The sequence below is a fragment of the Fusarium oxysporum genome, chromosome V, assembly GCF_013085055.1.
Source record: "Fusarium oxysporum Fo47 chromosome V, complete sequence".
Lineage (NCBI taxonomy): Eukaryota > Fungi > Ascomycota > Sordariomycetes > Hypocreales > Nectriaceae > Fusarium > Fusarium oxysporum.
In genome coordinates this window covers 1,245,613-1,271,136 of record NC_072844.1, presented here as the reverse complement: position 1 = coordinate 1,271,136, position 25,524 = coordinate 1,245,613, and the positions used below count along the sequence as shown (strand labels likewise).

General features: G+C 49.7%; 12 protein-coding genes across 12 annotated transcripts; 7 read left to right on the top strand and 5 right to left on the bottom strand.

Moving 5' to 3' along the window:
- Nucleotides 1-2,757: 2,757 nt before the first annotated feature.
- Nucleotides 2,758-4,334, top strand: FOBCDRAFT_222869 (voltage-dependent anion channel). The gene has a single exon (XM_031183639.3). The coding sequence runs from the start codon at nucleotides 3,010-3,012 to the stop codon at nucleotides 4,237-4,239; it is 1,230 nt and encodes a 409-aa protein (XP_031039281.2). The 5' UTR covers nucleotides 2,758-3,009; the 3' UTR covers nucleotides 4,240-4,334.
- On the bottom strand, nucleotides 4,260-6,549 carry FOBCDRAFT_134014 (heterokaryon incompatibility protein-domain-containing protein; the record flags this gene model as incomplete). Its single annotated transcript, XM_031183638.2, has 2 exons — nucleotides 4,260-6,028; nucleotides 6,078-6,549. 2 exons carry the CDS (start codon nucleotides 6,547-6,549, stop codon nucleotides 4,260-4,262), a joined length of 2,241 nt encoding a protein of 746 aa, XP_031039280.2.
- Nucleotides 6,550-6,940: 391 nt separating this feature from the next.
- Nucleotides 6,941-9,215, top strand: FOBCDRAFT_222865 (DNA glycosylase). Its single transcript, XM_059609621.1, has one exon. The coding sequence runs from the start codon at nucleotides 7,108-7,110 to the stop codon at nucleotides 8,974-8,976; it is 1,869 nt and encodes a 622-aa protein (XP_059467198.1). The 5' UTR covers nucleotides 6,941-7,107; the 3' UTR covers nucleotides 8,977-9,215.
- Nucleotides 9,216-9,334: 119 nt separating this feature from the next.
- Nucleotides 9,335-11,767, top strand: FOBCDRAFT_319285 (DNA repair protein endonuclease SAE2/CtIP C-terminus-domain-containing protein). Its single transcript, XM_031183636.3, has 2 exons — nucleotides 9,335-9,512; nucleotides 9,566-11,767. The coding sequence occupies exons 1-2, from the start codon at nucleotides 9,425-9,427 to the stop codon at nucleotides 11,554-11,556; spliced, it is 2,079 nt and encodes a 692-aa protein (XP_031039278.3). The 5' UTR covers nucleotides 9,335-9,424; the 3' UTR covers nucleotides 11,557-11,767.
- Nucleotides 11,768-12,335: 568 nt separating this feature from the next.
- On the top strand, nucleotides 12,336-15,665 carry FOBCDRAFT_33964 (uncharacterized protein). The gene is made up of 5 exons (XM_031183633.3): nucleotides 12,336-13,188; nucleotides 13,237-14,064; nucleotides 14,115-14,221; nucleotides 14,279-14,441; nucleotides 14,497-15,665. Exons 1-5 carry the CDS (start codon nucleotides 12,505-12,507, stop codon nucleotides 15,511-15,513), a joined length of 2,799 nt encoding a protein of 932 aa, XP_031039275.2. The 5' UTR covers nucleotides 12,336-12,504; the 3' UTR covers nucleotides 15,514-15,665.
- A 372-nt stretch (nucleotides 15,666-16,037) lies between these two features.
- On the bottom strand, nucleotides 16,038-17,022 carry FOBCDRAFT_222862 (cytochrome b-c1 complex subunit 7). Its single transcript, XM_031183632.3, has 3 exons — nucleotides 16,701-17,022; nucleotides 16,429-16,591; nucleotides 16,038-16,307 (listed from the first exon to the last, which is right to left on the bottom strand). The coding sequence occupies exons 1-3, from the start codon at nucleotides 16,811-16,813 to the stop codon at nucleotides 16,212-16,214; spliced, it is 372 nt and encodes a 123-aa protein (XP_031039274.1). The 5' UTR covers nucleotides 16,814-17,022; the 3' UTR covers nucleotides 16,038-16,211.
- A 1,383-nt stretch (nucleotides 17,023-18,405) lies between these two features.
- Nucleotides 18,406-19,970, top strand: FOBCDRAFT_33937 (mitochondrial carrier domain-containing protein). The gene is made up of 2 exons (XM_059612138.1): nucleotides 18,406-19,026; nucleotides 19,086-19,970. The coding sequence occupies exons 1-2, from the start codon at nucleotides 18,570-18,572 to the stop codon at nucleotides 19,862-19,864; spliced, it is 1,236 nt and encodes a 411-aa protein (XP_059464869.1). The 5' UTR covers nucleotides 18,406-18,569; the 3' UTR covers nucleotides 19,865-19,970.
- On the bottom strand, nucleotides 19,971-20,290 carry FOBCDRAFT_33934 (uncharacterized protein). Its single transcript, XM_059612137.1, has one exon. The coding sequence runs from the start codon at nucleotides 20,257-20,259 to the stop codon at nucleotides 20,077-20,079; it is 183 nt and encodes a 60-aa protein (XP_059467197.1). The 5' UTR covers nucleotides 20,260-20,290; the 3' UTR covers nucleotides 19,971-20,076.
- Nucleotides 20,291-20,304: 14 nt separating this feature from the next.
- FOBCDRAFT_222858 (uncharacterized protein) lies at nucleotides 20,305-20,841 on the bottom strand. The gene is made up of 4 exons (XM_059609620.1): nucleotides 20,781-20,841; nucleotides 20,677-20,726; nucleotides 20,526-20,565; nucleotides 20,305-20,472 (listed from the first exon to the last, which is right to left on the bottom strand). The coding sequence occupies exons 1-4, from the start codon at nucleotides 20,790-20,792 to the stop codon at nucleotides 20,416-20,418; spliced, it is 159 nt and encodes a 52-aa protein (XP_059467196.1). The 5' UTR covers nucleotides 20,793-20,841; the 3' UTR covers nucleotides 20,305-20,415.
- Nucleotides 20,842-21,090: 249 nt separating this feature from the next.
- Nucleotides 21,091-22,364, top strand: FOBCDRAFT_160819 (thioredoxin-like protein). Its single transcript, XM_031183630.3, has 2 exons — nucleotides 21,091-21,750; nucleotides 21,805-22,364. Exons 1-2 carry the CDS (start codon nucleotides 21,372-21,374, stop codon nucleotides 22,119-22,121), a joined length of 696 nt encoding a protein of 231 aa, XP_031039272.2. The 5' UTR covers nucleotides 21,091-21,371; the 3' UTR covers nucleotides 22,122-22,364.
- Nucleotides 22,365-22,788: 424 nt separating this feature from the next.
- FOBCDRAFT_319280 (uncharacterized protein) lies at nucleotides 22,789-23,694 on the top strand. Its single transcript, XM_031183626.3, has 3 exons — nucleotides 22,789-22,887; nucleotides 23,025-23,521; nucleotides 23,575-23,694. Exons 1-3 carry the CDS (start codon nucleotides 22,837-22,839, stop codon nucleotides 23,597-23,599), a joined length of 573 nt encoding a protein of 190 aa, XP_031039268.1. The 5' UTR covers nucleotides 22,789-22,836; the 3' UTR covers nucleotides 23,600-23,694.
- FOBCDRAFT_260633 (uncharacterized protein) lies at nucleotides 23,695-25,487 on the bottom strand. The gene is made up of 4 exons (XM_059611266.1): nucleotides 25,346-25,487; nucleotides 24,517-25,293; nucleotides 24,262-24,321; nucleotides 23,695-24,203 (listed from the first exon to the last, which is right to left on the bottom strand). Exons 1-4 carry the CDS (start codon nucleotides 25,395-25,397, stop codon nucleotides 23,758-23,760), a joined length of 1,335 nt encoding a protein of 444 aa, XP_059464868.1. The 5' UTR covers nucleotides 25,398-25,487; the 3' UTR covers nucleotides 23,695-23,757.
- Nucleotides 25,488-25,524: the final 37 nt, after the last annotated feature.

Below are 25,524 nucleotides of genomic sequence, written 5' to 3'. Positions count from 1 at the left end.
CCCGCTGCAAGTCGTCCCTTGCAGCGAGCACATCCACTGGACTAGCATCGTGGATTTGGATCTAGCCGGGGCACTGTGCAATCACCCGATCACATTTTACTACAGATATTCGTATCCTGACGCCCATTGATCTGTAACTACCCGAGAAATTGATTTACATAAATTGGTCTGTTATTGTGTTCAACAGGCATTGGCTCGCTTGTCATTGTTCTCGAAAACCTCGAGTCAAACGAGGATGTACAATGTCAGTCTGACAAGGCCTTTATCATGGATGGGTCGATGGCGTCTGAGTTGGCTGTTACACAACATTTAGAGCTGTTCTATTGGTACTCAAGCCCTATATGGCGACGTTGTACAAAGATGATGCAAGATGCCAAAGCCGGTCAAGATGCGACATTATGGCTATCACCACTTTGTATCACTCGACTTGTGCTTGTGAGGGCTGAGTGTAATAGGTCATAATCATCTATCAGAGCCGAGCCAAGCAGATAGGTACAGCAGCTGTGATCTTTTGAGGTACCAAGATATGTCAGATGAGATACTCTGAAGCCTCTCGATCGCAAATCTTCCCAGAAATCGCTCTTAACACACCTGCCAACGTCGTCAAATGACCTTGCATCCGACGCTGTAACGTGATGAAATGCAGTTGCCCTAACCATGCACAATCAGGCGAGATCGCCAAAGACGCGGCGCGACCGCACAGATGGGGCAAGGTGGAGGTTCTAGCTGTTTCAGGCATAGTCTGTGAAGCTATAATTTGAGATCCAGATCGACGCAACATAGCAAAACACCAGCCGACATCATGAGACGGCTTATCAACGGAGGCGTGAATGATGCCCTCAGCCTAATTCGAATACATGAGAGACAATACTTCTTCAAGAAACTGAAAACAGGCCTTTTGTTTCAATAAACTCATTCTCAAATAGTCTTCAACCTTTCGCTGGCTAAGAGCCTCACTGGACGCTTACAATCAAGGTCAAGGATGTTGTCTCCCTCAACAAGACAACTCCGCTGCCTGACGTTCTCCAATTGGAACTTGTGTTCAGTCTCAACATGTACGTTGTACGCCGTTGTAATCGGAGAATTGTACGTACTTGGTAGCAGAGTGTGACACAAAGCTGCTGTGCACCCTCGAGTAGCCTCCTCGACAACGACGGAATTCTGTCGGTCTGAAGCACCGACTTGTTTTCGATGATGAGATTTCTCTTTCATCCTCCCAACCAGACACATATGTTCTAATTTTCTATGAAAGATTGGCCATCAGGATCTCTGGCAGCGAGAAGAAATCAAACGACGTTGTAGACTGGACCTTGAAGTTTGAGAATATCGCCCAAGGGCTCGGAACTGCTTTTACACATGATAATATCCATTTAATAACTTGATTTGCTTATAACATACCTATTAGTTCCTGTTGTTGGTCCATTTATACACTCTGACAATGGGAGGAGGTCGGCTTCGCTGTCAGCATCAATTTCTTGTTGGAATTTCGTTCCAGAGGAAATGGATGCTGGTTCCTTGAAAATACTTAAACAGAGTCTCAGCAGACCCGTACTGTATTACATTTGCTAAAGCCGAGTTTGCCGAGCACCTGGTGACTGGGCTTGAGAGACGTAGCTACTAGTTTGAAGCCATCAATCATCTTGATGGGAATATACACCATTCTGCTGAGATCCAATCAGGCTAGAGTATAGTCAACCCATGAGATTGTAATATTTCAGTAAACTATTGTCATGTTTCAGGCCAGTCATCTTCATTGAACCCTATAAATGCTTATTGGTAATCCCAAAAAAGAAATCGATGGAATCCTCTGTCGTTTTCGACTATTCGCCATAATGAATGCTTTCTGAAACTTTCTACATTTCTAACACGCCCATAGTCCGCGAAAGTTACGTTTGATGGCGTTCTTGAATGGACCAAGCGAGGCCGAATATGAGACATAAGGTTGATAAAGAGTTGGCGGTTAACACCAAAAACCTTCCCTTTACGTCTACATCTACAGGACGATATGAGATATCTAGAGACGCGCCAGCCTTATGGAGAACTGACTTCAACAAACCCTCCCGGGAAAATAATGCGAGAATATCTTCCTGTGTTCCCTCTCATCTTTTCCCCTTATACTTATTACTTCAATCCGCACATTTTTATTCCCAGGAAAATTTCCAACAATCATCAGTCCGACAGTACCATAACAGTACTAATTCCTCCGTGCTGGTCTTCTCTCATACATTTCCGATTGATAGGGTGCCTCTTGGCAACCCTCCTGTTATTCCACGGTTCAGTGACAGCTACTGAACATCCCAACACGTCCCACTTTCGTCAGTCCCCTCCGCAGGTCGAATACTACCATGGTATCCCTCGTTATAAGCACTTCGCAAGACTCCAATACCTTTTAAAGAAGGGATACCGACCAATATCGCTAAGTTCTTATGGGCCTCCTCATGACACCCTTTACTCTGCAATAGGCTTAATAGCTGGAGTAATCAGGTTTCTTATGGTGTAGCTTCAATCAATGATGAAGTATGAAGGATATCTAGGGATAACATTCAAGAAAATGTCTTTCAAACCGCCGATGCACTCAGCGGCTCCTTATTTACAAATGAGCAAATCGAAATTATCTGTCTTCAATTATTTGTACATGTAGTGTTATCTCGGTGGCTGGTGGATGTCCGCTCCTCATGAGCTGACATCCCATTCGCTCGTTAAAGCGGGAGATGCCTCACGCTATTTCGATCAACCTCAAATAACGTTAGTACAACGCCATTAAATAATCATTGATCGACGCCTGATATCTTTAAAATCTCACTGAGGGCGGTTTAATAATTAGCTTATCAAGAACCTCGCATCTCAGCCTTCCTGGCCTAATCTTGACTAACGATAACCCATCACCAAGTTAAACTTTCGTCACGACCTTGATCAAACAGTAGACCTCCAGTTACGAGCTCAACCTTTCTCTGCTGAACCCTCCAAGCTTTCATCCTTCATTGTTTCTCGCTCTCTATCGGTCTCAGAATGTCTTTTTCCGCAGACGGCGATGGTCGTCTCGACCTCAAACGCCGCGTCCAAGACATGGACAATGATAACTGGAAAGAAGGCCATACACGAGTGGCAGGACAAAAGCACTTCAGGTCTACAGCCAACGTTCGAATCGTGGAACGCCTCAAGCACATAACATGGGCATGGCTCACATTTGTCATGAGCACAGGCGGTATTGCGCTACTGCTACATTCAACACCACATCAGTTTCGAGGTCTGCAGGTTATCGGCAAGATCTACTTTATCCTTACGTTGGTCCTTTTTGTAACTATCGTATCCGGTCTTGTTTTTCGCTTCATGAAGACGGCATATGCGCTGAGGAATAGCTTAATGCATCCCACTGAGAGTCTTTTCTTCCCGTGCTCTCTACTCAGCGTCGCTACTATCATTGCGAATGCAACTGTATATGGAATTCCCGCTACTGGGCCGTGGCTAGCTACTGCGTTGCGAGTGTGTTTCTGGTTGTATGCTGGTCTTTCGATCTTATCAGCAATAGTCCAGTTCTACGTCCTATTTACCGGAGCTCATTTGCCTATTCATTCCATGACACCAGCATGGATTCTACCAGTATTCCCAGCAATGCTCACTGGGACTCTCGCTTCTGCCCTCATGTCCTCTCAGAGCCCGGAACATCGGATGTCAATGCTAGTAGCTGGTCTGACTTTCCAGGGTCTTGGGTGGACCGTATCTTTGTTTATGTATCCGTTGTATTTGGGCAGGTTGATGCAGGATGGTCTTCCAGCACCAGCAATGCGACCTGGCATGTTCATCGCTGTAGGCCCAGCAGGATACACAGCTGTGGCCATCATTGGTATGTCGAGATCACTTCCTGAAGGCTATGGCTACTTTGCGACATACCCAATGGCGAACGAAATCCTTCGAGTGCTGGCACTCTGGACTGGCGTATGGATCTGGTGTGTCGGCTTCTGGTTCCTTGGATTCAGCCTCTTCGCCGTCCTCACCTCTGCATTGAGATGGAAATTAAAATTCAGCATGAGTTGGTGGGCTTTTGTCTTCCCGAATATTGGCTTCACACTAGCTACGGCGTACATTGGTGAGGAATTGCAGAGTGAAGGGATTAAGTGGGTGTCAAGTGCAATGACGGTCTTGCTCGTGATCATGTGGTTCGTTGTTTTATATGGAATGATCTCAGCGGTGATTCGCAGGAAGCTTCTATGGCCTGGACGGGATGGCGATGAATCCTAATGAAGCTGCTTAATGATAGACTAGACAATTCGATAGTTGTAGATCCCAGGTCGACCCCCAATACTGAGAAATTCTTCGTCATCTGTAAGAGGCGCAAACTTACTAAAATCCCTATTCTCAGCCCAGGGCTCTATGGTCTCTCCAGTCATGCCAACTTGGCCAATTCGACGGAACTCTCCTTTCTCGATGCCTCTAACAAGAACCAATGCTTGGCCAACAGGGCTTCCATCACGATTAAAGCGGCAGTAGAAGACTGAAAGGTAAATATCGACAACCTCTTCAGCCAGCACAGTCGGGGTAACATCATCGAGTAGAGCCCTGGTCACCGACAAATGTGCATATGCCCCCATGGTTGCCACAGTTGGACCCCCTGGTACCGTAACACGATTTTGGACAAATCGCAACTTCCCGCCTGGTACGAACTCTAAAGCCTGTTCTTCCGTGAGACGATTCGACAGATCGATCATGTTCATAGAAAGACAGGCCTTGACTAATGGCCCCTGAAGGACAATGTACCCGCCAGAAACAGACCCAAATTCCGACCCCATTGTCTCAACAGATGCCTCAATGACAGTGACTGTACAGACCCAAGGCTGTTCCGTCTCTGATAATTTTATGTTTATCTCCTTGTTTCCGATCAGGAACTTCTTTTTCGTATCTGGTGCTGGCTCAACTGATGCCCAGGACCACGATGGGGCGCGGTAATTTTGTGGCGGTGAGACTTTTCTACCCTCACTTATAGTCCATAATAGATCTTGAAGGAGAACATGGCGCCATATTCCTGCCAAATACGAGTTTGCTTTAATATTCGCATGACTCTGATAAAAGCTAGCAATACCGGCAAATGCTACCAAGCGATCGGACTCAAATGTGAGCGAGCGTGACATGTATTCTTGCAGTAAAGTATGCCACACGAGCTGAAGACTCTCTTCACTTTGGCTTTCCATCGAATATATGGTCCCCGGAGCCATTGTATGGATGTATTCCCGATGAACATCAAAGTCAAAGCCTTCGCATGTCTCGTTTGCGGCAAAACCTCCAGAGGTCATATCTGAGGCTGAGGTCCACCAGAGCTGGTCTCGAGCGACGTGGATGGTCCTTGGCGATAGGATCCATTCTTGGAAGACCCATCCCCTACGAAACAGGGGCTGGGCAAGAACTGCGTCGCAGAAAGCAGATCTGTTCACGATCCTCACAGGCACACGTGGAATCTGATTCTCAAACCCTGTCCAAGACGGAATGATCTCATAAGGATGCTTCAGCATTAAATGTTGTTCTCTGAGGCCGGCTGCAGAATCTTGGGCAGCAGTAGCGGAGATTGTGACATAGGCCAGGGAGTAAACAGAAGCCATGTGTGTAGCTTCGGTCTGCCAATCATCCTTGGAATCTTGAATGATACAGAGCGAGTCAATCCAAATGTACTCAACTTCCAGTGCATTGGCCAATCTGATGGCGTCTTGAAATGTTGGTGGGATCGTATCGAAAGGGATGTTCTTAAAGAATGTATCTCTCAAAGACTCCAACAACATGAGTGGTTGTACTGCGCCCCAGCGATGGCTGAGGGCGATGTAACGAGTAGATACGTCAAAACCAACCGTATTGACTAGTTTAACTGTAGGATCCCCTCCTGGCTTAGCTGATGGTTGGCAGTGAAGCAGCCTTGTTGGCAGCCGAGGAGTCAATCTTGATATCGTTGGTGACGAACTAAGCCAATTTTTTATTCGTAGCAACGATTCTTGGCGATCGTACTTGGGTTTCCATATGAATCGGTTATTTCCTTTTGAAGTGTCTGGTCGCATTAGAATAGTTTGTGTCGAAAAGACAGATCTAGTACTTACCGACTGTTAAAAAGGCCTGGTATATTTGAAAAGTATGGCCCTGCCACTTCTGTCCACTCCAAGTGACATACAGAAAGCCAAGAGTGAACATGCCAGAAAATGTTCCCGGCTTTGGCTTGATGATGGGGATTCCAATTATATTCTTCCCCATTTCCTTCATCTCTTTCAGTCTCTGAGGCATGGCCGCTGGTTGTTTATCCGACTGTATCCTCTCCGACATGATAGCACATAGACTACACTTGGCCGCATTTTTGGCCAGGTCATGGAGGCTGTGATGGAAATATGGTGTTGGTTTATCTTGTCCTGTTGCGTATTCCAGTCTGACTCTCCATTCAGTCACGTCTTTTGTGAAGCCAGGAATTCCAAAATCAGTGTCCTTAACATCAACCAGGTCTTTCTCGGCCAGCGCATTTGTTGGGACATAATGCCCCTGAAAGATACCAGAACATGCTTTGCAAAATTTCGAGGACATGGCGCAGTGTACAAATCAGTGACAAATATGAGGAGCTGTTATTTCAGTTCAAGTCGAGATGAGATGAGGTAAAAAGCAGGGAATGTCGACTTGAGCGCTTATAGGGAACATGATGAGGCCTGCCGGGCGGCTGCAGGTTGTTGGCCTGAGCCTAGACCAGGGTCATCATCTAGCATCTCTGAGCAGTCCATATTTGATATCCGCGAAGGAAGCCGATTTATAAGAAGTGATGGATTGCCGAGGAAATTAACATTTGCGGATTAGGTTCCGTTGACGTCGTCAATACTGAAGAATTCTGGGCGGGAGGTATGGATGTCTCGGTCATGGGCAGCTAATTTGTTAGGCGTCGGGAGCGCTAAGTTTAATTAACCCGCGAAACCTCGACAGTGAATACTGCAACACCACGATTATTGACGTCTTTCTCTACCAGCTTTTCTATGAATGCTTTTGTTTTTACTCAATCCCATCATGTATCACTAAGCAAGGCTATCTTGTTATTTTGTTTCTTTGAAAGCGCATCCACTTTCACTAAAGAGACTGTCAAAGAGACACGGCATCATGGACAAATTTCTTCAGAAAACACAAGCGCGAGCAACGCGTTCAAGTGCGATCAATGCATCGCAAAAATTCTTATCCCAGTTGGAGCCTGAAGATGATAAGACTTCCGTAACTAAGAAGCGCGCGGCTAAGCGCCCTTCACCTTCTCACGACGAAGACTTTGACGCGTCTGAGAGAGACGCGACGCCAGAAAACGATGTCAAGCTGCCTGTAACAAAGCGACGGAAAACGCAGTCCGCAAGAGGCAAAAATGCAAACTCCAAGATTCATGAGACTTTGTTCTCATCTGAAGGGGAGACATGCCAAAACCCATGCACCCCTCCGTCAAGGCATCATCCTCTCTCATATCACCGACCCCTATTGCTCAAAGAGTCTTCCTCTCGCCAGGCACTTCTCAGCTGGTTTGACGGTGTGAGTACCAAGCGTTCGATGCCATGGCGCAAGGCCTGGATAAATCCAAAGGATCATGGTCAGACAGAACTTCGCAACCTCCTAGAACGACGAGCGTATGAGGTCTGGATCAGCGAGATCATGCTGCAGCAGACGCGAGTTGCTGTGGTCATAGACTACTGGAACAGATGGATGGGAAAGTGGCCCACGATCCACGATCTCGCTGCTGCAAGTGCCGATGATGTTCTCAGTGCCTGGCGTGGCTTGGGATACTACAGCAGAGCAACAAGAATTCACGAGGCGGCAAAGCTTGTGGTGAATGATTCGACTATGGAAGGACTGTTGCCTTCCTGCACTCAAAATCTCGAGGCAAAGGTTCCTGGTGTTGGGCGATACACTGCCGGTGCCATTTCAGCCATTGTCTTTGGGCGAGCTGCGCCGATGGTTGATGGAAATGTTTTACGCGTGTTGAGCCGACAACTTGGGCTATTCGGCAACGTGAAAACCAACAAAGTCGTGATCGATACACTATGGGCTGCTGCCGATGCTTTGGTCAAAGCTATTGCGCGGGATGGGGCTGATGCTCAAAACGACGAAGAAGTCGAAACAAGCGATCGCCCTGGACGATGGGGACAAGCACTCATGGAATTGGGAAGCACAATCTGCATACCCAAGCCAAACTGCTCCGAGTGCCCCATTACTTCGACCTGCCGTGCCTACGCCGAAGGACAAACCTTGATCCCAAGCAAAGGCCGTGATAAAAAGATTGGGGACATCGAAGATTTGTGCGACCTCTGCGAGCCCTTTGAAGAATCAACGGCTTCAGATGAGCCAGAGGTCAAGGTGGAAGCCAAGACCGCCAAAAAGGCCAAGGCAAATGGAGGGCAAGGCAAACAGATGACCTTGGCCGCATTTGCCTTCAAGGGGCCACCTGGAGACAAGAAGGCTTCGGCAAAAGCGGAAACGGGCCCAAGTCCTCGCGACATGGAGGTTATTGTCGATCACGCACGCAAATTCCCACTCAAAGTCATCAAAAAGGCAGTCAGAGAAGAAGAGACATTGGTCTGCGTGATTCGCCGCGGTGACGGGCAATATCTGATCCAGAAACGTCCAGAGAAGGGACTTCTCGCTGGTCTATGGGAATTTCCCAGCTATATCCTCGAAGACCCGAAAGATGGTGACACGCCGGCAAAGCGAAGATCGAAGGCATTGTCATACGTTTCCAAGCTGCCAGGTGAGCACGGAGGCAAAGCAGTGAAACCTAAACATGTGGAAGAACTTGGCAGTGTACCGTGGCTCTTCTCTCATTTGAAGCTTACGATGCATGTCCACTTGTTCACCCTTGAAGATGGCGATCTGAATGACACAGAGTCGCTTACTTCAAGTCGACTGAGATGGGCGACTCCTGAAGCTGTTGATGAAGAGTCCATGGGTACTGGGATGCGCAAGTGCTGGACACTTGCTAAGGATCAAGACTAATGAACAATATCAGTTGTATAATTATAGCGAGTGTATTTTTAGATGCATGTTACAGTCAGTCATGGCGCACAACTAGGTGTTGGAATAGAACAAGCTGGAGCTGTAGGAAGTAGTGGAATATATTATTAGCTCCACAAGTGTACTTCTAAGCCTATCATATCGAAAAATATCTCAGCGCCTCACTATCCACTGTAGGTCCTTAAATCTCCTCAGCTTTCCATTCATCTTGTGGTTTAAACTCATGATATCTCATCATGAGTCCTCCGGGTATGGTCACGTGTGTCTGCCGACAACAGGCGTCCCTTAAGTGGAAATCGCCGCGTCGGTAAAATGTGGAGACGCGTCGAGGTTGCATCAGCCCAAGTACATCTCTACTTCAACCGTTATACACACCCTTAGAGTCAAAAGACGAGTCAACAGAAATGTCATTCAGTTTGTATATAAAACAATGACAAGTTGGCTTGCTTCTGGTCGCCCGGCTCTTTTTGATGCCATCAACAATGCGTGTGATTTGATTGATCAGCAGATCGCATCAGGTACGTCATTAACTTAACGACACGGCATGAATGAGATGGTTAACACGCTTTAGATCTTGAAAAAGCCCAGAAGGAACTTAATGAAGTTCTTCAGCAGCGAGATGATTACGCGTCTAGAGCGTCTGAGTTGGCGGATGAAAATGCAAGATTAAAGCAACAGCTCCAGCAAGCAACAACCAAGACAGCAGAGAACGCACAGGCATCAGCCCGGCGAAAATCACCAGAGAGCAAAACACCAGAAAATGAACCAGACTGGAAGCTCGAGTGTGCTAAAGTTAGCCACAAGTTTAAGGCACTTTCGGCAAACTTCAAACAGGCAAAGGATGCCTTACGAAAAAGAAAAGAGGAGCGGGATCGATGGATTAATCATGCGACAATGCTGGAAAAAAGGATCAAGGCAGCTGAGGATGAGCATCGAATCAGCATTACAGATCGTCAAAACAGAAGCTCTCGAGCAACCACGCTCCCTGCGGCAAGGACAGAAGATGCTGCTCCCAGTCCCGGTACCAGTTTCACTTCGGAGGCTGGCCTCGAGCAAGCGGATCTGGAACTCCCACCTCTAGCCGCGGCATCTCTCCATGCTGACAACAATCAACCTGTTCCCGACACAAAAGCCGCCAACCCTAGCTCAGATTCTACACAAAGCGAGGGGGAGTCGAGGCACCACGAGGAGGATCTACCGGAGCTACCAGAGCTACCGCTTCAGGGCTATGTTAGCGAAGCGAAAATCAAGCAAGAACCGACATCCGACACACCAGTTGTTGTGTCAGAAAGAGAGGTGCGCAAGAGGAAACGCAACGATGCAGATCCCAATGAATCGCCATTACAAAAGGTGAAAGTTGAGCCCAATGAGCGATCCTCGAGCCCCATACAACCGTTAGGGCCTGCTACTCTCCTCGCACAAGAAAGTATAGACTTAGGAGACGTTGCACAAAGATTGTTGACGCCCAGGAAACGGCGTGAGCTAGAAGAGACACGAAAGTTGGAACAAATGCATAGGGAAGCATTTGCTACAGCCACGACCCCCAAATCTCTATTCGTTCGACCAGATCATGTACCTCAGACGGCTCGGCCAATCGAGCGAACCTCAGCACTCACGCCGCTGAGTGTAAATCGAAGGGCGGTGCAGTCAACTCGAGAAAAACCAGACACTCCCCTCAGAAAGGGGCTGGGACGTGGTATCTCGACTTTGGCTGAAGATGGCGAGGCCTACAGAAAGGACAAGGATGCAAATACAACTCCTAGGGGGAGACTTGATACACTGTTGAACAGTCCTGCCGCCCAGAACTCACCTGCTGGTCGACTTACCCCCAGAACGGCAGCAAGACCAAGCACAACTGCGGAAGACCTTGCAATTCCAGGACGGCGAGTATTGCCGTTCGAACAAGGGAGTCGAGCTAGAGACAGAACTCCCGCGCAACAGCTTGATACTCCGAGTCGAACTACAGATCTAGGCGCTGCCTCCAAGTTTACACGCCAGAATACGCGGTCTCCTTTGGGCTCCAAGGAAGGGACCCTGCGACGCAAACCAATATCAGAACTACGCCCTGACGACTTCAAAATCAATCCTCGAGCCAATGAGGGTCACGATTTTGCTTTTTCTGATGTGGTGCGCGATAAAAACGAGAGGTCTCGCATGCAAGGCTGTACCGATCTGCACTGTTGCGGGAAGGATTGGCGGGCCCTTGCTCTATCTGAACGTCCAAATTCCCCTTTGACAGCTGCCCAGCGACAAGAGGAACAGAAGTTGCTGGAGGAGTATCTGGGTGATTTTGCATACCGCTTGGGAACCATGGGCAAGAAGGAAAGAGATGAGTTGTGGGTTGAGGCCAAGACACAGGAGCTTGCCAATAGATATGGGACGCACCGATTCCACTACTCAAGAATGCGAAGTCCTCCGGGCTTTTGGAACGCAGACTTTCCGAACACGCAGGAGTTGGAGCAAGAGAGATCAGAGGCTGCTCAGCGAGAAAGGCAGACGGTCCGGGACAGACACCGGGAGGCTATGCGCCCCGGAGGTAGATGGCTGTTCCGCGATGAGTAGATTTGGAAGAATGGGCATCATTGCATTGTAAGGATATTAAGCGTATATCTTTTGTCTTTGTGGGAGTTCAGGTATCAAGGTTACAGGATGGGATATGAAGCATTGGTACAGGTACAAGAAGTAAACTGGATCATAATTGAATATCTTGCCGCTTATCCGTTATCTTCATGGCTTGTGTTGTGTTGTAGTTTCAATCCAGCGATCTTAGCCAGGATGTTGATATTGGAGAGCGATGCCGGGGCTTGGCCTTGAATGAGTGGATCCGATTCCCCTCGTTTGGAGTCGGTTTTCTGCCTCAGACAGCAACATTTGCCCCCAATCAATGAACTTTGTGCTTTCAGTTACTGGCTCGTGCAGTGCTGCGTGCGTTGCGGCTCGAGTTCGTCAGTGCTCATAGGTCATAGCCATAGCCATACCAGCCGCTGCAGAAGCCCGCGCCTTGGATAATTTTATTCCACACTGGACGGACTGACCTCCGTTTTACGCTACCGCTACCTTACCTCACCTACCATCGCAACGCAACGTCAAGCGTCCCCCGTTTTGTCCGACGCAACTCGGCAAATCCTCTCTCTCAGTGCGTCTACTCTTCGGCTTCGACTGCGCTCATTGAAACAAGTCATTCAATTTTATTTCGGATTTCTTTGTTGCGTTTCGTTTTCCATCCTTTGTTTGTGCGGCTTTATTGGCTTGAGTCTGCCGCCTTTGTTCACCCGTGCCGACTTGACAAATCCACCCGTCAACTTACTTTTTTGCGGTCATCGTTTGGCCGCCCACAGCTCGTGTCGCGTCGCGAACGCCCTGGCCGTATCGATCCGAGAAGCTTCGTCAAACTGAAGCCCGCCGCATACGAATCCTGCACCGTCCGCGAGAGGAGGCTCACACGCTGTCTACACGGGTGTCGCATCAACTGGGCGACTCCCGTCCTCACTCAATCCCCAAGCCGGCACGATGAGTAACCGCCATCTGCCGGCTGGGCAGAATATACAGGGAGGAGCTCACGGCGCCGATATGGTCGGCGGTCCTGGAGCGCCTCGTCGGAGGCAGCCTCCTCCCTATGTTCCGTACCAGCAACATCACCAGCACATGAACGTCATGTATCCTAACAACTACATGGCCTACAACCAGCAGTACTATGGGTATCAGCCACACTACCAGGGTCAACACTACCAGAACGCACAGTATCCGAACGTGCAGTATCAAGGCGGACAGTATCAGGCTGGACAGTATCAGAATGGGCAATATCAGAATGGTCAATACCAAACCGCACAGTATCAAAATGCTGGAATGCATTCTCCTGGATATGTGCCTTACCAGAACTTCGCACGATCACCACCTGCTATGCCTCAGTACATTCCCATGTCTGGCGTGAGCGTTCCTCCGAGCTATACTCCTCGACCAGCTCAGCAACAGTCACCTGCTTTGTCGAATCCCTACCAACCTCCGGCTGCGGCTCCAATCCCGCCCCAGACTCCCACCTCCACCCACTCGTCGCAGATGATTCCTCCCCCGACTCCCCCGGTCCCCCAGGAGACTGAGCTAGTTCCTCCCGGTCCTGCTGCGCCTGCCGAGCCTGCGGAACCTACTCAAGTGCCTTCGCCTCCTCCCGCTCCCAAGGAACCCTTCCGTGCACCTGTAAGTTGTTCGACCGATAGCGAATCTTACTCAAACTAACCCTATCAGCTACCATGGTCATCTCACCCCGATTTTAAGTTCCCTGCCAGGGCCACAAAGTCGAGGAGACGGAGGAGGCAACTCAATGCTGACAGTGAAGCTTTATCTTTACCAGTTGAGCAGCAACAAGCGGCCACAGAGCATGCCAGTGCTCCTGAAGCTAATGTCACCCAGCATTCGGGTGCAGTTCTCACCCCCGCGTCCTCGGCTGCTCCCTCTGAGACTGCCGAAATAAAGGCTGCCGATTCTCCCGTTTCTCCTGTCCAGCAACGATCACGCACCAACACTGCCACCAGCGCTACCTCGACCGCGACGAACCGCGCTGCCGCTCGCTCCTCCGCCGTCCCTGCCCCAGCTATTCCTTCTCTCCCTAAGGCCAGTCCTAAGGAGGCTAAGCCTGTGCGTGCTGAAAAGCCGGCAAACGGCGATATAGCCCCTGAGACTGCTCCTGAGGGATCGACGAAATCTGAAGCCCTCGAGAAGGGAGCCCCTGAGAAGCCTGCTGAGCCTGAGCCCGCCCCCGAACCTGCCCCAGCAGTTAAGGCTGCCCCCGCAAACTGGGCGGACCTTTTGAGGAAGCCTGCTGCTGCTGCTGCTGCTGCTCCTGTAAAATCGAATGCGGTTAATGGTACTGCCTCTCCTAGTACTCCGGTCAACGGCCATAGTACTGATGGTGTTGTTGGAGCCACCAACGGCTCTGCCTCCAGCTTTTCTAAAGCCAACGCAAGCTCTGTTGCGGAGGCTATTCACTCGTTCCACGTTGGTCTTGCCGACCAGGTTTCTTTCCTCGAGCCTCGCGGCCTGATCAACACCGGGAACATGTGTTATATGAACTCTGTATGTCTGAATGCCCTCTTTGGTCCCACTACTAAGCTAATCAATGCCAGGTATTGCAAGTTTTGATGTTTTGTCTTCCCTTCTATGATTTCCTAAGCCAGATCAGCAAGCGTGCTGTTCACAGCTTCAAGAGTGATACTCCTCTTATCGATGCCATGTAAGTTGTGCATCCATGCTAAGTTCTATGACTCAAAACACTGACAAACTCTTCAAGGATTATGTTTATGCATGAATTCAAGACCATCAAGTCCGCTGCTGGCATTGAGTCTCTGCGAACCACCCTCAAGAACGAGGAATTGGAGCGCTATGGTGATCCCTTCACACCTGAATTCGTTTACGAAGCTATCAGACAGCTTCCAAGATTCGCCAGTATGAGGGTAAGTTGTTCCTGACCACTTGCAATATTCACGAACTTTTGCTGACTGGTTACAGCGAGGTCATCAGCAAGATGCTGAGGAATTCCTCGGCTTCCTGTTGCAGTCTCTTGATGACGAGTGTACTGCAGTCCTCAAGAACTCCACACTACCTGGTCAAGAACGCAGGGCCAGTTCTGGGTCAGGTGCTGGTGAAGACTGGCTTGAAGTTGGCAGGAAGCAAAAAGCCGCCGTCTCTCGATCCTCCGGACCTAACTCTTTCAGCCCCATCTCGAGGATTTTCGGTGGTTCATTAAGGTCAGAGTTCCGTGTACCAGGCTTGAAGGACTCTATCACCACTGAGCCTTATCAGCCCCTTCAGCTGGATATTGGATCTCCTGATGTGCGCAATGTTGTAGACGCTCTACGAGGCCTTACTCGTCCCGAGCGTCTTCAGGGAGACTTCAACTCACCTCGTGGCAAGGATGTCACGGCCACCAAGCAAGTTTTCATTGACACACTACCTCCCGTCCTCATACTGCATCTCAAGCGCTTCCAATTTGATGCAGAAGGCAATGGGACTGTCAAAATTTGGAAGAAGATCGGCTACCCCTTGGAGCTTGAGATTCCTCGTGAAGCCTTGTCGCGGCAGAAACGCCAGACGTACGGTGACGACGGCATGCCCAAGTACAGGTTGATCAGCGTAGTATACCACCATGGAAAGAACGCCAGCGGTGGGCATTATACTGTTGATGTTCGGCGTCAAGAAGGACGCGAGTGGATTCGCATCGACGACACCGTCATTCGCAGGGTCCGAAGTGAAGATGTTGCCGAGGGCGGCGAAGAGGAAGAGATCAAAGACAACCGCAAGGACGGTCAATCATCTGGTTCTACTGGAAACCGATTCGGAGCGGTTCTCGACGAGGATGCTGGAGATGATGACGGCTGGAGCAAGGTCACAAGCCCTGCCGGAGGAGCGAAGAAATGGAGCAGCGTTGCCAACGGTACTAGTAACGGCAGTACCAAGGCCAAGCAGGTCAAGGACAACATCAAGGACAACAAGGTTGCCTACCTGCTCTTCTACCAGCGAGTGTAAGGATTTAATCACCTTTACCTATTCACTATCTATCACACTCACTATGCCGCCATGTTGAGCATTGATCATGGAGGGCGTTATGTTACGACTTAACACGAGCTTAACGGCCATATTTGGATGGGAAAAGCAGCATTTTCAGACGGAGTCGCATGTTGGGGGATGAAAAACTAGGGAAAAGCTGCATGTCGGAGATATTCAGTATCCAGCTTGATGCTCGGCGTATGGCGTCGAGGAAGGGATACCTACGGATTGGACTGGGAAAGAGGAGGCGCTGGTGAGATGATGCCTGTGAAAGGCTGATCAGCTAGCGTACATGGGATCCGAGTAAGAGGCTTGGGACCTCTGGATGAAGCGGTATATCAGCATCTTCTGTTAGAGTTCCTTGGACAGCGACATGAGAGCTGCCTGGAGATGAACTTCTCGCGAGGTAATTCCCAGCGGGTACATTGTAAACTACAAAATTGTGCATGAGACAGTTTTATAAAATATTCACATGCGTACACAGGTTTGGGAGTCATGACGAATTGTGCAAAATGAGTCAAGTCAGACGACGTCTATACATAGGATACACGGGAACTGTCTAGTCCGTTGAGGTGTGGCCACCATTCTTCTAGGAGGCGCCAATTCCCTCTCAATCACCGTCCTGCTACTATTTAACCTCCCCCTTCTGATCTCCCAACCCGAGACCCAACAATGATTTAGTGCTTTCGGACGACGGCAATGGAGTCGAGCTCGTTCTTCTCGGCCTTCTCGGAGGCGACCTCCTCCATCAGGGGCTGGAGGTAAGGCTTGTCCTGTAGAGCGTGATGAGTTAGTCGATGATATTCTATCCATTCGTGATATCTCGGGATCGTCAACTCTTGTTTGCCGAGGAGGGGCCGGCAGAGAGATTCGATCGCAGGGTGTCCTTCATACCATGGCGGTGGTGATCCACTGGTCCTTGGGGAGGAGCTTATGCTGGTAACTGCACTGAACAGCACGTCGGATGCGGTAGATGCGCTCATAAGACTCAACGTTGGAGAGACGCTTAAGGGCCTGCTGGGCAACTTCGTTCTCCTCCTCGAGGAGATCATCGTATCTATATCAACCAATTGAGGACTCCGGTCAGCCAGAAATGTCCCCAAGTATCGCCAATTCCAACATTTCGAGGTCCAATTGGCGTTCGCAGAGGGAGGGAGATCGCATACTTGAGGCCCAGCTGGCGGTAGCCGGCGGCGTTGACGTACCAGGTAGCGGCGGGCTTGAAGAGGCGGGCGAGCCACGGCCTACGAAGGATGAAGGGGGCGAGCGAGTACTTCATTTTGGAGGAGGATCGATTGACACGTTCCGAGGCTGGGGGTTGGAATTCGTGGTTGTCGTCGTCGTCGTTTCGTCGGAAATGGCGCGAATTGGGGATGGGCTGAGCGAGCAATTGCAAAACTTCCTGGGAGAGCTCGGGACGTCACGTGGTCTTGATGACCATTCCTTTGTCGTTCTCTGGCTGGCTTACAAGGTTCCGATCGGGCAGAAGGACCCCAAAAAGTCGATGACTAAGGATATATGTGGCGTTTGAGATTAGATTGTAGTATGTGGCGCAGGCTGTGGCGGGTGTTGCATATGGCATGGAGAATGACGATGTGGGGGTCTCCTGAGATGTCCCTGTCCCGTGGGAAACCGGTTCGGGACGAAACGGTCAATTCGAATGAACATGTGTAAACGAAGCATGAGTTTTGTGACTGTGAGTGTCTTTCATGTTAGACTAATAACACTTGATATCACGTATAGAATATGTAGTCACACTCATCTCATGCCTCGGATAAATCATCCTGCACCTCAAGCCTCGGAATACAACCGCCCAACGTCGTCATCCCACATCGAGCAAGGGTTCAAGATCGGTATCGGAGCTTGTCCTCGAGAGATACTGGGCCTTCAAGGGCACGCAACTTGCAGCTGCCAACGCTCGTGCTCTCGTGCCATATGCAATCATATTACCCTTCCCATTTGTGTATCTCTCTTTTACAGATAAAAACTATCTATTTTTCTCTAGTGTCTGCTAGTTCACACTGCGTCATTTTCATTTCGACTGTTGAGTTATCTATTGTCTCCGCTAATACCGGCTTGCAGCGGTGCAAAAAAAAGATGACAAGTCCGGATTAGAAGAGAAATTCTGCAAGATAACCAATATGATAGCGTTTTCTGCCCTGGAATAATAGTTCGGGATTTTGTTGAACAAGCATTCAGCGCACTCCATATCAACCAAAAAACACAGAATCAAACCCTGCAGGTGATGTTGTGGTGCAGTTATAGTGGGTTATAGTGCATCTAGGCGTCCTCCAGTTGATCAACCGCCCGCCCCGTGCAGTACAGGCCCTGTCGTTCCCTCCGCCGTTGCCCGCGCTGCTTTCGCCATCCGCTCCGTTTCGCCATCGGGGAAACTTGATTCTCCTTCCCTCTACTTCCTCTCACTTATTCCAACTTCATACAACTCTTTTCTCTCTATCGTCCCAACCTCTTTTTTCGTCCTTTTTCTGCCCTCACTCTCAGCGTCAGCCTCCAACTCTCACCGGTTTCTCCGGTCCCCAGGCTATCGCTTTTTTCGCGTTTATAAGTCAATGGCCGGCGCCATTCGCTGAGCGGGAAGCGGTCGGTCACGGCGCGTGGGAGCGTTCCCCCGCAGTACCTTCGTACCGGCTGCGAGGTTCCAATAGCAGCAGACGTCAGTTCCTCTCGACAGGCGGAACTTTTTGATTTTTTTGGGGGCGGAATCGGATTGGGACATTGAGGGACCACTGTGATAGCGGAAAACTAGGTTGCGAACAATCTACGGCCCGTAGGACTTGTCGTAGGGTTGATCCTGGCTCCCGAAATACATCAACTTGACGTCTGCGCCGGACCGGGAGACAAAGATATATCGAGTCGAGACGAATCTGAGGACGAGCGCCCGGGATAGTCTACACGATTGAGTGATAACGGCAGATAATAACTCTGTCACATTTCATTCTCGGGTCCATATCGCACGCATCGAGTTATCAAAAATACGACCAGTGACAGACAAATCTTGACAAAGGACGACTGGGATGTCGTCAACTGACCAGGTCCCTCCCGAAGCTGCCCAGTCGCCGTCTTCAGACTATGCTGCATCATCCTACGGTTACGCATCCTCCGACGCTCCAATGCACTCCACGACGGTCACCCCCTTACACCGATGGGCACTCAACGCCTCAGATACCCAGTTCAATGCTGTCGCCGGCGCAGTGGGTGGTTTCACATCAGGTGTCGTGACATGCCCTCTCGACGTCATCAAGACCAAACTCCAGGCGCAGGGCGGCTACGCTGCCTTGAATAAGGGACGACATGTCGGCCACCCCAAGTTATACAACGGTCTCGTTGGTTCAGCAAAGGTCATATGGAGAGAGGAAGGCATTAGAGGCCTCTACCGCGGTCTGGGGCCTATTGTAATGGGTTATTTGCCAACATGGGCTGTATGGTTTACTGTTTATAACAAGAGCAAGGGGTATATATCACAGCATTCTGGTAAGCGCGCATGGTCCAATGGTGAGGGTGGCATATTGACCTTTTTTTTCACCAAACAGACAACAGTCACATAGTCAACTTTTGGTCGTCTATCGTAGCAGGCGCCAGCAGTACAATCGTCACCAACCCAATATGGGTCATCAAAACTCGGCTCATGTCACAGAGCAATATCCGCCACAATACACAAGACCACCACTCTACGTACTACCCGAAAGCTGTGGGCACACCAACAGCACGGCCGACACTGCACGACTGGCATTACCGATCAACGCTAGATGCAGCTCGCAAAATGTACACTTCAGAAGGCCTCATTTCATTTTATTCAGGCTTAACACCAGCACTCCTCGGTTTAACACATGTTGCTGTGCAGTTCCCGACCTACGAGTACTTGAAGACCAAGTTTACCGGTCAAGGAATGGGCGAATCGAATGAGGGAGATGATAAATCTCATGTTTTCGGAATATTGGGGGCCTCGATTCTATCCAAGATTCTCGCCAGTACTGCCACATACCCTCACGAAGTCATCCGAACCCGTCTTCAAACCCAACGGCGCCCACTTGCCGGCGAAGAGTTCGTTCAAGGGATGGGTGTGACGAGTTCAGGCCCCAGGAGTAGGGCCCCCGTGGAGAAGCCTAAGTATCAGGGCGTCGTCCATACCTTTCGAACCATTCTAGCTGAGGAAGGTTGGCGAGCGTTCTATGCTGGTCTTGGTACTAATATGATGCGGGCTGTTCCAGCGGCAACGGTCACGATGCTGACTTACGAATATGTCATGAGGCAATTATACCATGCCAGGGCTGAGGCACGCCATTTATTGCTAGACCCTACGGCGGAGTAATAAATACTCAACAACGGCCCTGAGTTTGGGCAAAACGTCAGAATCATAGGAGTTGAACGGTCTTGGCGAAGGAATGTACACATGGATTCACAGAAGGTATAGGATTAGGAGATGGGGCAAGGCTGAGATACCCTTAGTCGGCTGGAGGCTTAGACAATTTTCTGGTTCACAGTGGGACATACGTGGCGAACGTTACGGCGACTTGGTTCCTATCATTTCCATTTTTCATATACACAGAGGAATGTATACAGCAGGCGCATATGGCTGCATGACCCCTTTCTTATCTTACCTGAAGGGCAGAGAGAGCTTGACTTTCCGAGTTGCATTAAGGGGCTGATGAGTCGAGGCACGGCGAAATCGGTGCAGCGCAGGCATTCAAATGGAGTTTGTTTCATGATGTATGTTTGAGAAACTAGACAACAAATCATAAAAATACTATACGTTCAAATTCATATGCTTTGCAGAAGGATTGACGCTCAGGTCTAGTGACAGGGGGTAATCGATTTGCTTCCTATACGCCGATGTATGCTACAAGTTACTCTGCTCCACATTCATGATGAACCACGTCTTGGTGCATGTTCTCCATTCCCTGGTAGTTTCGAGGATCTCTGTCAAGGGGTTCTGTTAGTTGACGTTGATGAAGCTAAGTGGAGGAACGTACTGCTTGGTCTCGAGCGGAGTGAATGGATGAGCGGGTGTATCTGTAAATTATCAGATTACTGATTATATCAGGAGTCTTTTGGATCTATTTCTAATAAAAAAATGTTGGGATATGTTCACTTCTGAAGAACACGCCACTTTCTTTTACTCACACGAGCAGTACACATGCCATAGTGAAGGCGGCCCCTGGGGCCATAAAATTCTGTAGATTTTGAGTTAGCACAAAGCTTCTTCAATTTGCATAAAACAGACTTACTCGGGGATTCATATTATAAGTCTTGGCATTATAATTTAAAGTTAAGGGTAAATGGTGAACGTCTCATCTCATCTTATTGGAAGTAAACGGATGATTTCGGCAGGTATTCTATTGGTGCGCAGTAAAAGCATAACTTCAATTGATGCATCTCTTCAACCATCTTTTTTCAGCTCCGCAATCGCAGAACAGAGAGTCTCCACTATCAATCATCTAAGCGAAAAGGCATGGCCCGTGCGCCATCCGCTGCCGAGCAGCTTGTGGTCCAAGCTCCCGGAAGCTTGAGAGGACCTGGAACAGCCTCTATTGGTCCCCAGACGAGACCTCCCAAACCGGGGTGAGGCACCTCATTCGAATGCGACTGCGACGGACGGGCAGTCCCATTTCCCCCAAGCGCCCAACCTCATCTTTTGTTTTTGTCTCCTTCATCCGCCTTTTCTTCACGCGTTTCGTACTCTTCGCGCCGTGGTTTTAATCACAAATTCATCTGCGAGCTCTGCAGGATACAGCATTGCTCTTCATTCGTTGCATTCAGCGCATCGCATCGCATTATCGCAAACTGCATAAATCCTCTCGCTTCATCCATATATCACCATGCCTATGGAACTTCGCAAGCGCAAGGCGTCTACTGCCCCTCCCCCTCCTCCCGTGAAGAGAAAGTCAACTACCAAGGTTCCCAAAGCGGCTGCCAAGGTGAAGGAGGCCGCTGCCAAGGTCACAGAGAAGAAGGAAGAGCCTGAGGAGGCTAAGGAGGAGGAGAATACTGAGGAAGAGCCCAAGGCTGAGGAACCTAAGGCGGAGGAGTCCAAGAAGTCCGGTGGCAAGCCCAAGGTTGGCGATGTTGTGGACCTTGATGGCTTTGGAGGCGAGATAGAGACCAATGATGGTGAAAAGACCACATTGAAGAAGCTTGTTGATGAGAGCAAGTCTGGTGTCGTCCTCTTCACTTACCCCAAGGCATCTACTCCTGGCTGTAAGTTGACAAAGCCTTCTCATCCGAATGGATATCCATCTGACTCTTCCGCAGGCACCAAGCAAGTCTGCTTCTTCCGCGACTCTTATGAGCCTCTCACCAAGGATGGCCTTGCCATCTACGGTCTCAGCGCCGACTCCCCCAAAGCCAACACAACCTTCAAGGAGAAGCAAAAGCTCCCTTACACACTGCTATGCGACCCGAAGGCGACACTCATCGAGGCCATCGGTCTCAAGAAGGCTCCCAAGGGAACGACGCGCGGTGTTTTTGTCATTGGCAAGGAGGGCAAGATTCTGGTTGCCGAGGCCGGAAGCCCCCAGGGCACTCTTGATCGTGTTCAGGCACTGGTTGAAGAGCTGGCTAGCAAATAAATACGAGGCCTCTGATCGGTCGCACACCTACGCATGATGGTGATTAGTGGGAGCAATCGGGACTTTTGATATACCTGGGTTACAGGCTTTTTGTTTTCGTATCTTGCTGCAAATTAAAAGGGTTCATAGACCAATAGTAACACGAGTGATAGCAACATTTCAAGTTTCCCATTTTGGTCTATTTTCGATGTTGACGAGGATTATTTAGTCCTCGGTCACTAGGCCTTCCAGTGGCAATGCCAGCCATTGAACCATATCCTTAACCATAATTTGATGATGCCATTGTTTCTTATGGTGCAGGCTTGATTTTAGTACAAGTCCTTTCAATTTTCACCAATTGATGCCTCAGAGCTCGAAAACATGGCTTGTGAGATAATTGTTTCGATGACTGCGGTATCGTTCTTGTCGTGGCAGAAGCCACCAACATTCAAGTTACAGCAGCTTACCTTTCATCACAACATACCTACCGCCATAAACAAGACTCAATCCTCACCATAAATGATATTGCTATAAATTCCGTAGTCATTTATGAAACCGAAACCACATGTGCGGCAGCACCTCCTGCGCGTATGAGTCTATAGGGTAGTTATCATTTCTCGGTGGAGCCTCGGCTAAACCAACTTGGTCAGCCAATAATCACGACGCCATTTCAACTTGGAATCGATTCCATCACCCGAACCTCAACGACAGCCTTCATCAGCCTACCACCGCCATCATGTCGTCCCAAGCGGCCAAAGCCGCCAGCAACGTGGTCAGCATCGCCAAGGTACGACTCATGAACAAATCTCCGAACCCAATGCCTCCCAATGGCCCTTCGACAGCAGCCCCTACGTTCGAATTACCTCGCACATCATGAAAGCCAATACATGACATACAGCCGCTAATAGAACCTCTGTCGTACAGAAGCAAACCCTCCAGTCGACGGGCATCTGGGAGGCCTTCCGTCGCTTCATGGCCATCGACCCTGAGCGATCTAACGGTGTCCCTCTGAACCCTCACTTCCGAAACCCTACACCCGGCGCCAACCCTCCTCTCGAGTACGACGACCCCGTTACGCTGCCCGCCGGCGACATCGCCGACAACCCTTACTGGAAGCGCGACAACCGCCGAAACTACCCCCAGCTCAGCGTCGTCAACCAATCCCAGTTCGCCCAGCTCCTCACTGTCGGCAGCGCCGCGGCTCCCAAGGTCGAGCTCATCGGCGAGGCTGGTGAGAAGCAGCTCGTGGCTGTCAAGCAGGAATCCGAGACTGGTCTGGCAAAGGCTCTCGAGAAGGCGACCGATGCGACTAAGGATGTGTTCGTTAATGGTATGCCCCCTCTGCCCAGTGGCCAGACCTTGGCAACTGGAAAGTGGGATGTGCACAAGTATGAGGTGACAGAGAGATCTTATGGTGAAGGGTACGCTGCAGACGCTGGTGAATTGCGAAGAGAATATGTGCTAACTGTTACAGATACCCTTGCAGATCATTCAAATAAATTAGAAGCGAAGAGGGTGGTTGTGGATACAAATTATGAGGTAGTGAGGGTATAGAATTTCCATTGACAATACAGATGATTTTCCTTTTTCAAATATGAAAGTCTTTGATACTGATGTTCATACGCCAAACCAAACTCCGAATCCGTTTCTGATATTCTCAGGATGTTGGTGATGCTCCCGATGCCTCTCTTCCACCACTCCCCGCCATCTTTTCGACAATCTTGGCCTTTCCTTGTGCCCGTTTAACCCGGTCATCAAAATCTTGAACCGCATCATCCGAGTTCTCAGTCGAAAGTGTATCTGGCTCTACGAGAGCATACAGAGTGTTGATGTTCTTCTCCAGTCTTGCGTTCTTGGGTAGTGGTGGCAACGTGCAAGTCTCTCCTGAAGCAGTACCGTCCTTGTGTGGTATTCGGTTCGCCCATACGATAGCTTTGCTGGCAAGACGGCCACTTTCGAGGAACTTCTCAAAGCCCTTTTGCATACCAAAAGATCGTCCTTCAATCCGCCCCGCTTGAACGCCGTCTTTGATGCCTTGTTGGTAGCCTTCTGAGTAAAAGCGCTCTTCGAGGTTGAGGACATCCTCGAAGGGATCAGAGGAGTCTGTTTGTCTTGTTTCCATGGTATCTGTGTGTGTTCTTTGGGTTGAATCTTGACTCACTGATTTGTAAGTGAGTTGCGAGACTGAGTGAGTGAGTGGCAGAATTTGCGTCACCGCCCACTAATGGCGGGGCAGTTAGACTTATTACAACAGTCTGGAAGGGTTAACTTTCATTGCAACACAGTTACTGGCTAACGTGAATTTGTATAAGTTGCGTAGAATTTACTACAAAAGATGCCTTCTAATGACCATGCCCTTGAGAAACACCTGACTTCTATTTTCCTTTACTCCATGATGAAACCCTCTATTGCATACCAAAGATCATACCGCCATTGGCGCAAATTACTTGACCAGTGCACCAAGCACTCTCAGGGCTAGCAAGCATAGCGACGATGCCAGCAATCTCATCAGCTTCACCTGCTCGACCACCCGCAGTCTTGGCCTCCTCGACGACCTCGGGATCGTCAATGCCAGGACGAGCAGCCATGAGAGGCGCATTCTGGATAAAAGGCTTGATGAGACGCTTGAACTCGTCCGAGTTGCGAGAGTACATCTCAGAGCGGACGGGACCAGGGTTGATGGCATTGACGGTAGCTCTCTCGCTGAACTCACGGGCCCAAGTTCGTGTCATAGCCTCGAGAGCAGCCTTTGTGCCGCCGTAGACACTCTGGCCGACAAAACCAAGACTTGCGCTTACACTGCTGAGGTTGATGATACGGCCGGAGCGGTCGGTGGGTAGGTAGGGGTGTGCGGCCTGGACGAGAAGAAGAGGGCCAAGTACATTGACGTTGTAGCTCTTTGTGAAGTCCTCAGGCTTGATGTCAGGGACCTTGTCGTTATAAGCAACACCCGCATTGTTGACGAGGATGTCGATGCGCAGGGGGCTGAAGGCATCGGCGGCTTGAGAAATGAGCGAGGCAGGACCTGAGACGGTGCCGAGGTCTGCTTGCACGGGGACGACCTTGATAGAATGCTTGGAAGACAGCTCAGAAGCAAGCTTAGCTGTTGAATCAGCAGAGCTGGCGGATGTGTAGGCGAGGACGAGGTTTGCGCCTCGGGCAGCAAGGGCCTTGGTAATGGATAGACCAATGCCTTTTGAAGTCAGCAGAGCTCAATTGATTGTAGACAAGGTAAGAGAACATACCCCGAGAGGCACCAGTGACGATGGCAAGTTTGCCAGTAAGAGGAAGAGCCATAGTGGTGATGTGTTAGTCGGTGGTCAACTGAGGCACTGTGATGAGCCGGGTATCAAGACAACAGAAGAACACAAATTGAATAGGAAAAAGAACAGCTTGTCTAGAAGAACAAGAACTGACGATGATC